Here is a 17,237-nt window from a genome sequence, read left to right on the forward strand (position 1 = left end):
TATTATGACTATTTATGACTGATTTTTATCTTTCTTGTTAAAAATTTCAGCAAGAGGATTGATAAAAAAATAAGTGTGCAATATTATGCAAAGACATTACTCATCTATTCTCTGTTTACTACATCCTAATATTTTTTGCTATTGCGACTTTTTTTTAAATGTAGGTATAAGCACGCAGTAAGATAGTAATCTTATTTAGCAATTTGAACAATTAATCTCTGTTAAAATATTTGTATATGAATAGAAGTTATTTATTAGATATAAATGAACATTTGATACATAAGTATAAGAATTAAATACGAGCGCAATTTCATTCGATATTTTGGTGTATATAAGTGGGGGTGAATTTTCAATAGAAGTATAGAGGCGTAAATTGGTTAGAAAGAAATCGTCGAACGGAGCGACCATCAGGTTTCGAGAAGAGTCGCCGATTGTAAATGAGAGTTGAAACGGGCACGAATGATTGACGGTATAGCCGCAAGATGGCGTAATACATGCGACGCTGCTTTTGACGTTCGTGTATGAGTTTTTTTTTGGTTCCTTCTACTTTGAAAACGGCAGGAAGCAAAAATTGTTAGTTCGGTGTTTAGTCTTCGCTAGTCTGACTGAGGATGTGGTGGAAAGAGTTGAGTACGATAGGAGATATTCAACGGAATAGGATTTCGATTTCGAGTACATAGTACGCGAGACACACGAGGTCCCGCGATTGGCCAGTTTATGAGACGACGATGGCTCCGTGAGGAGAGAACATGGCTGCGACGCAAGCCGAGAGCCAACAAAACGATGTGAAGCTGAACGAGTCCGTGAAATGTGCACAGAAACGTCCGCAAGTCGGTGGGAATAGTGCAAGTGTTAATACGAAGCAGCAGCTGGATCCAGAGCCGGGTGATAAAGTGTCCCGGGGCGCGGCCCAGCTGCTTAAATATGTGAATCGCGGCGGGGACACGGGTTTCGAGATGAGTCAATACCGCGAGGACATTGGTGGACACACTGCCGGTGAAGTCAAATCACCAAGGGAGGCTGGACAAGCTCCTCAAGAATCTATCGGCAAACAAGAGCCTCTCGATACGCCCGGGCATCCAAACCATCCCGGACATCCGTTCACGTCGAACGTAATACGCGATTATCCGGAGGAGTATACCAACAAATCAAACGAATTTCCCTCCAAATCATTGACCGATTATCCAGCGAAGCAGGTACCAGAGTACATGGGAAAGCATGGAGACTTTCCAGGGAAACAGTTGGATTATCATGGTAAACACTTAATACATGAAAGTGAAAGAGTTCATCGGGTCGAAATGGAAGAGCATTATGCAGCTTCCAAGATTGAATCACGATTGGCATATGTAGGGGCTACGCCAACCAGTTTTCCGGGTCAACCAAGGTTTTTATCAGGGCAAAGTATATCGCAAGCTACCGGTCCAACACCAACGTTAAATCAGTTACTCCAAGCATCCACGCCTGTTCACCGTTTTCATGGAAATTATCCTGGAATGGGGCCAGAGCCTTATCAACAACCATGGCCCATTCAACGACCCCCAGTTGTCCCTCCGGTTTATCCACAACCTGGCCAACGTCCTCCACAGACGGTAAGTATAACAACCTACATCTATCTATAACTGTGTACAAAGTACCTTTTATGTTTTCATTACTTTTGTAGCTATAAATTGTCATTTGTAATAATGTATGTACATCTTATTCTTTATAAATTGTATTATTAATACTTGTTTTAATAATTGAATAATTAAATACATTGTAAAATACATAGGGGTCACCAAGATTGCATGCAGGACCTGGAGGACCAAGTTCCCCAACTCCTATGCCATATCAACAATATACACAACGTTATTCTTCTCCTACAAGACCTCATGCACCATACAGCCACCATCAGGTATTTATAATAATGATTACAAAGTTTATTCAATAAAATAGTTACTCTTATTAATTAACTTTTTATATCTTTTTAGCTAAACTCATATACTACGCAAACTAGCCATCCTTCCAGTTTATACACAGAACAGAGAGGTTGGAATCAAGGTGGACCACCAAATCCACCACCACCTTCAGCCAATCAGACCAATCCTTCCAGCCAATCACCACAGCGTGCTCTTTCTCAATCCCCAGCACCACCACCTTCTGCATCTCCACAACCACAGTCAACTAGCCAATCTCAAGTAAGTTATACAAATAACAAAAACCTTTTTGTATTTTTGATGTAATAATATAAGAATTTTTATTAGCTGTACATGTAAACAAGAATATCAAAGTTTGTCCTTTGTCTTAATGTATTAGCAAAAAAGTATCTTATTTGCATCTAAAATTTTTTAAAAAAATTGCAAAGTATCAAGGTAAACAGTTAAAAGTAAGAAAATGAACTTTTTCATCAGTATATTTTTAGTTGTATGTATGGATATGTGATTTATAATAAATTATGTTTCTGCTTACAGAGTTTCCATAACTTACAGCAACGATCAACAACACCAAATACTCAAGGAATAGATTCAGGGGTGAGTACAATTAAATTTTGCAACAATATATAATATATTGTATATAATATATATATATATATATTCAAGAAAGTACCTTGATAACGTGTCTCAAAATTATCCAAGGTTATCAATAACCATAACGTATCATATAAGATTCTCTTTTAAAAATATTCAAATAATCCAGAAGAAAAGCAGAAAGGTGCGAAATTTTCAATAAAACGTTTTCATGTTTCGCGAATGAAGCGTCGGACGGTGATTTATTTTGATCTTAATTAGAAAGCACATGCGCGCGTGGATGCACGTGTATGCACGTGTTATTGTTATTTCATGTTTGTGTTACGATTGGTTCTCGACTTGGGCCACGTTTAAAAACGAACGGTTTAACAATAAAAGCATCAGTGGCTCTTACGTGGTCGGTCACGATAACTGGCATTGCAAAGCGAATTCTAATTTCACGTTGCATAAAGTGCCATTTGATCTTGGATACAGTGGACGGGAGCACTTCAATACTTCTCTCGTGAAAAGAGCAAGCATGAGTGAGCGAAAGGGAGACCTCTCGAGTATGGGTTGCCTATCTGTAGGAGGGGCAGGGTGTGGAAAGTGGGGATGGAGAATAAGCGACTTGTAGAGTTCGATTAGGGCGCGAGTTGCGCGGCCGCTGGAGCCCCAGATATTAGTGACTTCCCCTTCCCGCCTTCTCCCTCTTCCTCTTTCCTTCCTTCTCTCTCTCTCTCTCTCTCTCTCTCTCGCTCGCTTGCTTGCTCTTTCCCACTGTGTTCGTCTCGCTATCCCTTTTCAAACATATACGCTCTCGCATGTATGTGCAAACATGTATATCCCTCTTTGTCCTATATCGGGTCTCTCACTTCTTTCAATATAGATGAGCGGTCTAGTGGGAGAAGCATGAGTGTTACACAGGTTACCTGAGTATAGAGAAGCAAGCGAGAGCGAGTGTGTGATTCGCTCGAATCGCTTTTGAGGGGGGGGGACTGTGTATCTGAGGTAGTTCTCCCCACCACTTCTGACGTTTTATATCGTTCAGCTATATTCGGTTCGTTAGATCATGCAACTGTCACTCTGCGACATGCTATCGAACTTCTCGTATTCCCATGATGCGACTGAAAACCGGCGAATATATTTTAAACGTCCAATATAGTTTTTTTTAAACGGTATTAAATAGAACTCTCTGTTTACATATAACTTTATGTCTTTATTCGATGTGTAAAATCTCGTTTATTTACTGAAAAATCAGTGTTGGAACAAATTTTGTTATTTACTAATTTTATTAGATTAAATTCAGTAGATCGATCATGTTTTCTATGCTGTTTTAAAAATGTCGGTTGAATTTTAGTTGAGGATTATCATCGTTTAACCTATTCCCTCACGATGTTATGGCATCGATGGATAAAAATATTATTACATAATATCGTTAATATTATCATTCATTATTTCTTCTTATTTTATAAGATTAAACGCATAATTCGTATTAATTAAAATCGTAATCATATTGAATATGCGTATTAAATGTATAAAAATAATGTAGATAGAACTAAATTCTCGAAAGCTAAAAAGTTTCAACAATGGTTGTTTAAATTGCAACAATTAAGTCATTTAAAGGATACAATTATTAACGCGTATTGATTGATATAACCTAAAACATATAAAAATATTTTAACGAGAACAAAGATTTTTTAATATTATTATAATTAATTGGATTTGCATAGAATTTATTTAGTTGGAAAAGCGTTTGTTTCTCGTGTAGTTTGACTTTATACGTTTTCTTTCTCGCGTACTCTCTCGGGGTTTTTGGAGCACACGGGTACTCTTCGCCGAGGAGCTACGGAAATAACCGATGGTTGCCGAACGCTTGCCGCGCCACGAAAGAACGCCCTCCAACGAGCAGCTAGACGCGAAATCTGTAAACCGAAGTCACGGAACACTCGATAAAAAGAATCACGTTTTTAGTTACTCCCGGCCACGTACACGTACGTAGACGATCAACTGTCCGATTCTAACCTGTTAAATACGCGGCCTTCACGATCGTACCGTTTGCCAATTTAGAATTCGATATCGAAGGGTTGTACCCTAACGATACGAAACACTCTGAGAGAGAGACTTATTGACACAACATGCGATGGTCGAACGAAGTACACGGTGAATCAACAGCAGTTCCATAGTCGACAGACGAGAAATTATGCCCGTTCTCGCGTGGTTTTATATCAAACCACCGACTATCTTCATTTACACATGATTGAACGTAGTGTGTCGTTGTTACACGAGATTCCCGTAAAACATGTGAAAATCGTACGGGGAACATACGAGGTCTATGGTGGGTTTTGTCGTAGTGCGCGGGGTAACGCCTCTCCTTCGATTCTCGCGTCATGCCGAGAGTCCTTGTGTCCGACACAGTATATACTATACGTTCCGTGATACATCCGAGGAAGTCTCTAATCGTCTTCTGTACGGATGAACTATCCACTGCTTGGTAGGTGTAACGATGTACTTTTCTCTTTCTCTTTCTCTCTATGTGTCTCCATCTATCTCACTCGCGTAATTCTTCTCTTGTACTTATATTCGGTCTGTCTTTCTCTTTTTCTCCTCATCTCTCACTTTGACCTCCCTTCAATCCCCTTCTCTTCTCTTCTCTCTCTTCTAATGCACCCGCGCGCTCTTTCAATGTATCATAGTGACGATCTGTGCGAGGTGTTACGTATACACATACATAGGCGCGCGCGCTGTTCCACATACATGCCAACTGTATACGACGTATGTTATGTACGTATATATAAAATATCGTTGAAACATGCGCGTGTATATGACGTGTTATGTTGCATCGTACGATTAGTGGCGAGTGGCCGCGTGTGTAGAGTGCATTTCCTAATTTTCTTATGGTTAAACTGTGACAACAAAGAAAGTATACAACGTATATAAAAGGAACGTAAATGTTGCGTTCTAAGAAGTGGATTTTTTATTTTACCTTCATTTGTGTGTGTATACGCATGTGTGTATATATTTATTTACTTCTTTATTTATAATCTCGCTAACACAGCTTTCGTGCTGAAGCTAATGAAATGTAAAATGAAGTAAATTGTTTAAAAAGTTGCAATTATATTCAGGAATAACTTATATTTACATAATTCTGTTTATGGTTTTCTCTATATTATAATTATTTTAGGCATTTTATATAGATGATATTAACTACTATATTCATCTGATATTTCTAAAGTTTTGTAATTAAGTTCAAAGATTAAGAGTTTTGAGCATTAGATGTATTATTATCTTGTTTTAATTATATTTGATACTTTTATGGAAGCATTGTTTGAATGTAAGAATTTTCTAAGATGTTTTTATATGTTTTATATTTTAGGAATTATCTGGACAAAATAGTAACGATAGTTCGAATGGACCTGCTTGTCCTGGAACACCAAATTCACAGGGGATGAGACCAACCCCTTCTCCTACAGGATCTACAGGTTCTCGCTCGATGTCCCCTGCTGTTGGTTTGTATATTTTCGGTTCATATTTTACTGAAGTATTACTTTAATTAATTCCTTAGTTTTTTGAATAAAATTTTGTATTCTTGTTTTTTGTAGGCCAACAAAACGTTCAGATGCCTCCACGCCCGTCAAGTAGCCAGTCAGATGGTAGTGGACCAGCACGAATGAGTCACTCTCCTATGACAACTCAAGGTAAATGAAAGATGTAAATCTTTTGTTTATACTTTGTCTTTTATACGCGCGCGTGCGTGTGTGTATGTATAAAATATAACATATAAACTTATGCTTTTAGGAGCATACCAGCAGCCATTGGGTCCTTCGCCACACATGCATAGCTATAAAATGAATAACACTGGTCCTGGTGTTGTTCAACCAGGACCTGGTTCTACAAGCCTTGGTGGAATAAACCCAATGGGTGGTGGTATGGGATATGCAGCTGGTGGAACGGCTGCAGGTCAGCCTGGGGGTTATCATGGGCAAGGTCCCTATCCACCTCCCCGTCCACATGTACAATTTCCACAGGGATATCCATCTCCAGCTAATTCACAACCACCACCCAACAATCAGTATCAAGCTTCTAATAGGCCCAATAATTTGGTGCAATATCCTCCATATACAGTAAGTCAACTGTATTTTTTAAGAAAGTAAGAATTTTATATTATTTACACAAAATCAATGTACTGCCCTTTTCGCAGCATAAAATGGGATTTAATAGTGTACCACCAGGGATGCCACCTAGTCCAGGACCACCTCAGGTTTATGGAGGTAGTGGTACAACAGGTATGGTACCACCAGGTGCCCCTGGAGTAGCCGTGATTGGTAATATGGGTCCACCAGCAAGTTCAATGGGTCCTCCACCTCCATCCCCTAATCACGTTAGTAGTCAGCCACCACCAACCAGCTCAGCTGTACCACATTTGCATACTCCTGCGGCTACACCACCTCTCAATCACGAAGGAAGTCCAATGCCTCCACCAAGTACTACACCCAATTCACATCCCGCTTCAACACCAACACCAACTAGCCATAGTTCTGCAGATCTTACTACTGAAACTTCTAATGATAGTGGCATAACTACCACTGCTTCAGGTATATCCATTTTTCATTTACCGCGTATTTCGTTTTGGGTAATTCACTTAACAGATGGAAGATTAAAAATACTGGTTGATCATATAGGTACATCAGTTATAAATGTTACTTCCACTTCAAGTGGAACTGTTACATCTGTAATAACAACTGGTCCTGATGGTACATCCTTAGATGAAGGTTCTCAACAGTCGACGTTGTCAAATGCATCAGCTGGTTAGTACAAAATGTTAAAAATTCTTTAACATTCATTTTATTTGTGAAAAATGCATAATTTTATTTTAATATAGCTTCTGGAGAAGATCCAACATTTCCACCAAAGGTACGGAAGGATATGATGGGAGGATATCATAGTCATCCAACTACACCACAGAGTACAGTTCCATCACCTGGTGCTGCGAGTATTAACTCGATACATGAAGAATATCCTGATATGAACAGCCCTGGTTGGCCACGTACTCCTGCTAGTCCTGTATGTATTTCGTTTCGTTATATGGTTCTTAAGAATCTGACATAATGGTTACTACTTTCGTATGTATATCTGTATCTTTATATTGCATGTTTTAATGTTTTTACATGAAAATTTTAAGAATGATATATGATCAGGGATATGTGTTTTTATGCTATGGTTTTCTTTGACTTTTCAATATTTTATATATTTTACAGGTATTTAACAGTCATGTGCCTCAAGACCCGTACAGACCTAAGGTTACTGTTTATTCACTATAAGTATTTATCATACTGTTGCACAACATACTATACACACTGAATGTTTTGTACTTTGTTTGATCTAAATATCTTGATATTTGCTTAGCAATTATAATAATTATTTGAACTTTCTCTATTTTAATGTTGTATTTTTATAAAAATATCCATGTACTATTGGTTTATTTTCATTATCAAGCAGTGTGTGACTACCAACAATTGTTATACAACAGTTATATTTCGTACAGACGCGTATTTATATCATAATCTCCAATACTAATTAAGCAAAAATATAAATTTTTGGATAACAAGAAATGACATGTCCTAAGAAAGTTGTAGCTTCTGCTTATTCTCTACATTTTTTAATATTTTGAAAACATTACATTATTTTGATTTATGTAATTGCATGGTATCTCTTTTTTTATTCTACTATCATTTCAAATAGTATTTTTATAAAACAGTACTTTTTGCATGAAAGATCTATCACTTGTGTCATCACTTATTTTACTCAAAAATATATAATTGTTAATTATAAGCAATTAAATGACATTGTAAATTAACAAGTATCTTTAGAAAGAATAGTACACCAAAGTGTTCAAGAAAAATCATGACAATCATTCAGTTCAGAGGAAGTTAACAGGTTTCATAATGATAATTCCAGAAACCAGACAGTTTAGCAAAGCTGTATGAAATGGATGATACAATGGAACGAAGAACATGGTTGGATAAATTAGTTAACTTCATGGAAGAACGAAGAACACCTATTACTAGCTGTCCTACCATCTCCAAGAACCCCCTCGACCTATTTCGGCTATACCTCTACGTGAAGGAGAGGGGGGGCTTCATGGAGGTATGCAAGGTGCAGTGTAGTTCCATCTAGCCCTCGGTGTCTTTATAGTAGTTTTTTTCATAATTCTATGTGTTTTATATTTTTGTTCGTTTCAATATTGTGTATACATGTTTTGATATATGCCAAAAGAAAAACACATCAATGACTCGGCCAAAGCTATCCGAGTTTTTGTTTCTGTTGTTGGCATTTTCAATTACACCGGCAGTATTTGTTTATATATTTGACGTATACAATTGTAAAATATGCTTTGTTTCTGTGTGCGCTGAAGTGTGCATGATTTATATTGTATTTTTTGCTACGTAGTATTTTTTCTTTTCTTGTATACTGTTTATAAAATTATGAAGAAAAAAGAAGCTTAACTCGTCTTTTCTTAAAGTAGTCGTTCGACGCGTATGGAAAACGCCCTGATCTACAAACCTTGGTGCTATATGGAATTATTCTAATATTCAGCGAAGAATAAACTTTTAATATCAATGTAATAACGGTAATTCGTTTCGATTGTATTCTTGTCTATTCGTTTCATTTTTCATACTTGCATGATCAGGAATCGAGGTATTTGTATATACAGAAAGAAAGATCGCGTTACTTGATTTCTTTTTAGATTAGCCGCCGTAATATTTTTTCCATATATTTTTTTGTTTTTATTTTGCGTTTTCAAGATGCAGATTTTTGTCTGTTTGGATTCTCTGCTAAAACAAAAAATCAGGCAAACACTGATGAAAAAATTGACTTTAATTTTCTATAGGTGACCAAAAATAAAACGTGGAAAGATATAGCTGGATTATTGGGCATTGGTGCAAGTAGCAGTGCAGCATACACACTAAGGAAACACTACACCAAGCATTTGTTAGCGTATGAATGTCATTTCGACCGTGGAGGTGTCGATCCTCAGCCTATCATAAATCAAGTTGAAGCTGGTTCAAAAAAGAAACCATCAAAGGGAACTGCCTCCGTACCCTCACCAGGTAACTGTTGACAATATTAAAAACTTAAAATGACTGTTTTTTTTATTTTTAATTAATTTAACATTAACTTCGTATCTTTAGGATCTTCCAATTCACAAGATTCCTTCCCTGCTGCTGGATCAAGTAATGCTTCCATGGATGGTTATGGAAGTTATCAGAGTGGTTATACTGGTGGTACACCCGGAGGACCCTCGTCAGAGTATACACCTCCTCCTCCGAGACCACCTAGTCAGAGTAGTGCACCTTCTCCACATCAAGGTAAGAAAATTTTTTTCTATTTTTCAATTTCGCTATGTTGAAACATTTTATATTGAATATATAAAATCTTGATAATGAACAATTTGGAAAAGTGTTCGATATAATAAACACTTTACCAAGCATGTGAAAGGAATTGCGGTTGAGAGAATATGTTCTGGTAGGTGGTTTGAACCAGGGCGGGCAGAATAGCACGAATCCGTTCGACGACGGCGTGGGACGCCTTTTTCGCAAGTCGAACGCAACGCCCCACCCTGGTCCGCTACGAGCCTCAGGTACTTCTCTCACCCTTGTCTCCTTTCACAACATACAACTAAACTTATTTTTTCTACGTTTACTTTCAATATTCTCACACGACATTTTGCTTTACTATCTTCTCTTTGTTGTTATTTGTAATAACGTTATTCGAATTTTTTTCTTGATATACTTTTAAAACAGACTGATTTTGCATTCAAACAGGCATACAACAAGGCAGTTACCAGAATACAGGTTCCTACCAAAACTACCCTCAAGATCAGTACAACCGGTCGCAAGCAAACACGCTGTCACAACAGGGAGAATTTAATCAACCTTACTCACCACGATCACATTATTCACCTTATGTACCAGACGTTGATAGGTTAGAGATTAAACTCATTTCGAACCATTTATTTAACAAAAGAATGGAGTATAACTTTCAGGACTCTTACAGAGGATACCCTGGAGGAAATATGCCGCCGAACAATGCTAGCGGACAAGATATATACAATAGATATAGTAGTAGTCAACAGCCAGCAAATTATTCGGCGGGTACACCACCTAATGCAAGAAGTAATAGCTATCCATCTGCGCCTCAAGCACATCCACCTACTGTACCACAACAAACGGCAACGAGCCAACCTTCTTCACCTTCACAGCCTTCTGCTGCTTCGTCTTATTCTTGCCCTCAAGATTATTATCGACCGGAACAGGTGATATTATATGTTCTATTTCCTATTCTTGTTCTTACATTTTTATTTTTAATTTTCATTTTACCATAGTATTTTATAATAAATATTTTTTATTATTATTATTATAAATGGAATCAAATGTTATGGTCAATATTAAAGGGTGGATATGGAGCTCCTGGAGGAACACAGATATACTCAGGTGGTGCAAGTGCGAATAAGAATATGCCACCGCCACCGCCAGGTCCAAATCCACCTAGACGTCACCCAGATTTTGCCAAAGACCAACAGTATCCGCAATATAATCAACAACGACCAGCCTACCCAGGTAAATGTATTTTAATATAGATGCGATAGCTAAGCGCATTAAAATACACGAATAAACACGTTACACGAGATATCCTTATTTACAGGATGGCCAAATACAACTAATCAGTACAATAGTAATAGTGGAAATAATAGAGTTCAATATCCATCTCAACCACCACAACCCCAGGTACAGCAACAACAACCACAACCGCAACAGCAAACACCACAGTCTGCTTCTTCTACACCTTCATCAGTACTTCCTAATAGTCAACAGTGGGGTAGCCAGCAACCAAATAGAACCACACCTCAGCCGACATTGAATGCTATAGCTCACGCTCCTCCACCGTGGGATCATCGTTATACGAATCAACCGTCCCCTCTTTATCCTACACCTGGAAATCATCAGGTAATTTATTTTGTAGCTAGTATGTTTATTTCAATTAAATTTCGAACCTTTTTAGTCATCTAGTCTTATTTTTTTAATCATTTCTTATTTTCTGCTGTTGTTGCATTAATCAATATTTTTTATTTTTGTTGTATGTCCTTTGTTCATAAATCGATATTGGTTCACAGAATCAGCTTGGTATAAATCCCATGATTAGCCAGCAACCAACATCGAAAAGAGAAATGACATTCCCTCCCGATAGTGTTGAAGCGATGACACCACTTCTGTATAAACGGCGGAAACTTACACGTGCTGATGTAGCACCGATAGAAGCTTGGCGTATTATGATGGCCCTGAGGTCAGGCTTATTAGCCGAAAGCTGTTGGGCTCTTGACGTATTAAATATCTTACTATTCGATGACTCTTCTGTAAGTTTCATTTGATATATTTTAATATCTTCATACACAATAATGAATAAACGTAAGTACTAAACGATAACGAAATGAATTCTACAGGTAAGTTATTTCGGGCTGACACACTTACCTGGGCTGTTGGATGTTTTGTTGGAACATTTCTCACGTTCTTTGTCCGATATGTTCGAATCATCAGTAAACGAAGATGATCGAAATTGGAATCAATCGGCAGATGGTCCAGAGGTCGATCTCGGTGCCGTAACACGTCCTATTGATCCTGAAGATCGAACGAAATTACTTTCATCAGCAAATTACACGTTTCTATCGAGACGAGGTCGTCCAGTAAAAATCGTTCCAAGGGACGACGATTTGTTTGTTCTAGACACAAGGAGGTCTTGGGATCATCAAGACTGTGAATCAGAAACTGAACCCTGGCAAGTCGATAATAATACCACTAAGTACATAGTGACGTGTTTTCAATCTGAAATAGGATCAGTACCATTTGCCCGCCTCCTTCGAGACGAGAAACCGCCTTTGCTGCAGAAGGAAGTAGAGTGTACAGATATGAAAGACGAAACCAAAGCAGATTCTGGTACACTCGAAGCATCAGAGTTCTCTCAAAAGACAGCTGAACCCGGGGAGAAACCAAAAGAAACGAATGAGAAGAAACAGCTAGACAAGAAGAAGAAGACAAAAACTTTGAGTGATGTTTTGTCGAGGATTAAGAAAGAACCGGTTGAGATGAACGATCTTACGAGAGAACTATTTGAGAAAAAGAATGATGGGTTCAAGAAAGAGTGTGACACCGAGACAAAGGTGAATAACAATATGGGCGAACACTTTGCAGACATACCGAAACCCGAAGATGAGGCTGTGCCGACACAAAATGGTTTGAACGACATGACAAGTAACGCCGAGGTGGAGAAAATTGAGATCAAAGTGGAAAACGAGGAACAAGAATCAGTAATGAAAGATGATAATAAGGAGGGACCAAGATTAAACATAAAAGATCCAGCTGGCACGTTAAAAAGAAGACGAATAAGCGACTATGAGGACGAGAGTTACTCGAGGGACGAAGCAAGTTTGTACCTTGTTACCGAGACGCAAGATAACCTGGCTCGACGTTGCGTCTGTTTGTCCACAATTCTAAGGAATCTCACATTTATCCCGGGCAACGAGGCTGAATTTGCCAAGAATGTAACGTTTCTGAGTCTTCTTGGTAAGTTATTGTTACTGCATCACGAACATCCGGTAAGGACGCAGAAGACACGAAACTACGATCGCGAGGAGGACGCAGATTTCGCAGACTCTTGCAGCAGCTTACAAGGAGAGAGCGAATGGTGGTGGGATTTTTTGCATCACATCAGAGAAAACGTGCTGGTTATGGCAGCAAACATAGCCGGTCACATGGATCTAAGTCAACACCCAGAAGAAATATCTCGACCGGTGTTGGATGGTCTTCTGCATTGGGCGGTGTGTCCTGCTGCTCATGGACAAGATCCTTTCCCCACTGTTGGCCCGAATTCTTCTTTATCACCGCAACGACTAGCACTGGAGGCTTTGTGCAAGCTTTGCGTGACGGAATGCAACGTGGATCTAGTAGTTGCTACACCCCCGTACTCAAGACTTCAGAGACTTTGCTCGGTATTGACCAGGCTACTCTGCCGAAGTGAAGAGCAAGTGTTGCGCGAGTTCGGCGTGAACTTGCTTCACTTTCTATCTGCAGCAGACAGTGGTGTGGCTCGTACGATCGCTTTGCAGACACCTTGCGTGGCCCTATTGGTGGCGTTTATCGAACAGGCGGAATCAAGTGCATTGGGGGTTGCAAATCAACATGGATTGGCTGCACTACGTGATAATCCTGAGTCAATGGGCACCAGTTTGGACATGCTGCGACGTGCTGCTGGTACGCTGCTGAACCTCGCCAGGCATCCTGATAACAGAACTCTGCTATTACAGCACGAATCACGATTACTCGCCTTGGTGATGAGTCAAATTTTAGATCAGCAAGTGGCCGCGATCGTTGCTCGTGTATTGTTCCAGTGTTCTAGGGGCACGTAACTTTCTTTTACTAACGGATGGTATATTTTTCTTCATTTTTGTTCTTGATTGATCCGCGGGTGTTTGTTTGTTTAGCCCCTTTTGTGCAAAAAGTGATGATGATGATCAGTTTTTGTTTCCAAACAAAAGACACGGAGAAAGAGACAGCTTGTAGAGAAAAAAGCTGCCGTTGCTGCTATTCATTTTAGGGAATATGAGAGCGAGATAGAGAGCGAAAATTTGTTAGAAAGGTAGTTAAATGGAGTGCGAGTGAAATGAAGAATTATATAAAGAGAACAGCGACGAAAAGAAAGGAAACGCGGGATATAGAGTGTGTAGAGAAGGAACAAAGTGTCGATATAATATATAACGCCATGTGGTTGTAGTTTTATATCGAATAACAAAAAAACCAGAGGAGTAAGAAAGTTAATTATCGGTGTTAGTGAGTTAAGGTATACTGCGACGATATTTGCGTCAATGCACGTCGAGTATACCTTTCCTACTTGATGAATTGGGATAATATCGATAGTGTAAGATATTTCATAGTTAACGAAGAAGAAAGAAAATTTCGCGAGAGAAAGGACTAAACTGTGAACAGAGAAAAGCCGAGAAACGGAAATAATGAGAGAACTCGTGGAGATATTAAATGGGGTGTAGTGATAGAGGGACGACAGGGAGGGAGTAAAAAAGAAAAAAAAAATGAAACAAAGATGTTAGAAAGATGAGAGAAATGAAACAAACGTTTAGCAGCATAATAATATATATATAAAAAGAAAAAATGAGACGATTGAAACTAAAAAAAAAAGAAATCTGTTTTGACGAACCTAAAATGGTGCGATGTGGAGCGATAATATCGGGTGACGATTATATATATAAATATTAACGATAATATAATGCAAATTTTTATATTTGCATGTTTTGTGCTGTAATTAGCGAGTAATTAAGATATTTTGTAGATAACACACACTTCCATTGAATCTTATTTCGAATTGCGCCGCGCCGTGTGATGATGATTACACAAAGGAAAAAATGAAATAATGAAAGATGATGCAACTCGGCGCGAACGCCCACGGTGGTCTCCCTTGCAGACAAAAAAGAAAATATGAGAGAAAAACAGGCCACCGAGAGTCTCGACTTTAGAAGCACAGGCAGAACTAGAACTGAAGAAAGACATTGCTAGAAAAGAGAGAAAGTGAAGGACTGAGAGGGCGAGAGCATGGGTAAAGAAAGACCGATTAACGAATGAATGTAAATGAGAGTTAGTTCGTGAAAGAATGAACGAAAGCACGAATGATTGAAGAGAGACAAAACACAAAAAAAAGAAAAAAGTAAAAAAAGAAGTTGAGAGAAGCATTGAAAAATAGCGTGTGATCATTTTGCTGTTAGGAAAAAGAGAGAGGACTATTGTTTGAATGAGACATGAATGACAACCTATGTATGCGTGTGTGTATGAGTTGATAAAAAGGATGAAAAAAGAAACAAAGGGAAAGAACAAATAAGAAATTAGAAAAATATAGATGGAGACGAGACAACTTAAATCGATTCGTCTTTTAAATACGTGTGCATGTAGAGTACGATAGGAAGAAGAAAATTGGAGGAATAGATTGCACGCGTGCGATTTCATACATCTCTTCGCGTGCTTTTGATCCTCGTGTGCATCAAGGAAAAGTTTGTATGTTGTATAATGATGGTAAGAGCGCGAATGAATGTCTTGGTTGTATGCACGAAGGATGGGGGTGCTGGTAGAAAAAGGGGTGGGGAATAGTGTCTGTCAAAACAAAAATATTGCTGTATACACATTGTATATGTACATATATACAAATATATATAATTATATATATTTATATGTATAACTATATATATAGTAATTATATGTATATATATAAGCTTACACATAAAAAGAACGGATAAAGATCGAGAGCAAAATATTAAACGATAGACAAGTGGCAGCTTAACATATTTACGTACCTTACAAAGAATGCTATCCCACTCTGATGGAAATTATCGAGATAGTATTTCACACATTATTTTTTCCTTTTTTTTTTTTTTTTTGAGTGCTTTGTTTTATTTTTTATTTCTAATTCATTCTATTTTGTTTTTTTTTGCACTTTTCTACTTTGCAAAGTAGAGGAAAATTCTTTGAAGAAACAATATTTATGCGGTTTTTCTGTTTTTTTTTCTTTTTTGGGATAAACGTACGTATAATTAAATGCCGTTGTGATCAAATTTCAACACGTACTAAGTGATAAAGGAAGAAATCGAAGAGAAACAACATTGTAGTAATAATAACATCTTCGGAAAAAAGAAAAAGATACGAAGTGTAAGACTGAAAGTGAGTGAAAGGGAGCGAATGATAGAGGGAGGGAGGGAGACGGAGAGAGAAAGTTTTTAATAATGTACTGAAAAGAAATATATCCGGAAAAGGGTGAGAAACATAGAATTTTCGGATCTAAGCTCTCGATCGTGCCATTCAAGTGATTCCGATGGGACGTATTTATAATCATGAAACTTTTATGCTTTTCAAAGCGCATGTTATTGTAAACAGAGAAAAAAACTAACAAGTACTATTCCCCCCATTGTCAGCTTTTTGCACATATTTCGACGGTTCTTGCATATACATTTATCTAATGTAACGGAAAGAAAAAAACGAGAAAAGACCATTCTCATTTTTAATGTCCGCCGAAATGAACGACAACTTACATTCGATTTCATCGTCGCACACCTTCTATGTCGGTACTTCCTTTTCTCATTTCGTAGAAACGGATTTCATACATAAAAATGAACGGTGTTTCGGTTCTCATAAGGGTAGCATGTATAAAATAAAAGAAAACAAAAACGGGAAAAATGAAAACGATTTAGATTCGACTTTGTTTGAGGAATAAATAGGTGAGGAGAAAGGAGGAAAAAAGGAGAATAGAAGAAGAATAACGATGATGAGGTAACACATTAAAACAGAACACTTTCCCTAATCCCAGCTTCTCCCTGACCCCAAAGTATCCTACTCTATAGATATCTAAATACGTGTAGTTCTTAAATTATTTACTTTAGTTCGAGTGGAGATGCCTGTAAGTGTAATTTACTAAGACTTTTTGTAAATAAATTATGAAATAAACTAGACGTACTTTATCCAAATGACTATAATATGTAGATATGTCTGACTCTCTGATATACGAAACCGTGATCTATGGGAACTAACGATGAGAGTATGAAAATATGTATGTATATGATTATCTTAAATTTCGCGATATTACATAGAGAATTTCTAAACTATATGAAAGTTGAGTATGAGAAAAAACCATTGTACTTGTAGGAAAATA

The 17,237-nt window shown here is 37.9% G+C and overlaps 1 protein-coding gene across 5 annotated transcripts; it reads left to right on the forward strand.

Annotated features, from left to right (window-relative positions):
- Positions 1-467: 467 nt before the first annotated feature.
- Osa (trithorax group protein osa) lies at positions 468-17,052 on the forward strand. 5 transcript variants are annotated; one of them, XR_011801556.1, is made up of 22 exons: positions 468-1,589; positions 1,769-1,891; positions 1,968-2,174; positions 2,448-2,507; positions 5,857-5,989; positions 6,083-6,178; positions 6,279-6,604; positions 6,682-7,075; positions 7,163-7,288; positions 7,363-7,544; positions 7,739-7,780; positions 8,439-8,636; positions 9,373-9,592; positions 9,674-9,850; positions 10,012-10,122; positions 10,307-10,466; positions 10,539-10,797; positions 10,936-11,101; positions 11,187-11,488; positions 11,656-11,895; positions 11,983-14,777; positions 14,877-17,052. XR_011801556.1 is itself a non-coding variant. In XM_072016412.1 (22 exons), the coding sequence occupies exons 1-22, from the start codon at positions 750-752 to the stop codon at positions 13,939-13,941; spliced, it is 6,225 nt and encodes a 2,074-aa protein (XP_071872513.1). In that variant the 5' UTR covers positions 468-749; the 3' UTR covers positions 13,942-17,052. The 5 variants fall into 5 exon arrangements, 4 of the variants coding, with proteins under 4 accessions (XP_071872513.1, XP_071872510.1, XP_071872511.1 ...); XM_072016412.1 differs by having other exon boundaries at positions 468-1,254; positions 1,351-1,589; positions 11,983-17,052; XM_072016409.1 differs by having other exon boundaries at positions 11,983-17,052.
- The last annotated feature ends 185 nt before the right edge of the window (positions 17,053-17,237 follow it).

Source organism: Bombus fervidus, chromosome 14 (genome assembly GCF_041682495.2).
Source record: "Bombus fervidus isolate BK054 chromosome 14, iyBomFerv1, whole genome shotgun sequence".
Classification (NCBI taxonomy): domain Eukaryota; kingdom Metazoa; phylum Arthropoda; class Insecta; order Hymenoptera; family Apidae; genus Bombus; species Bombus fervidus.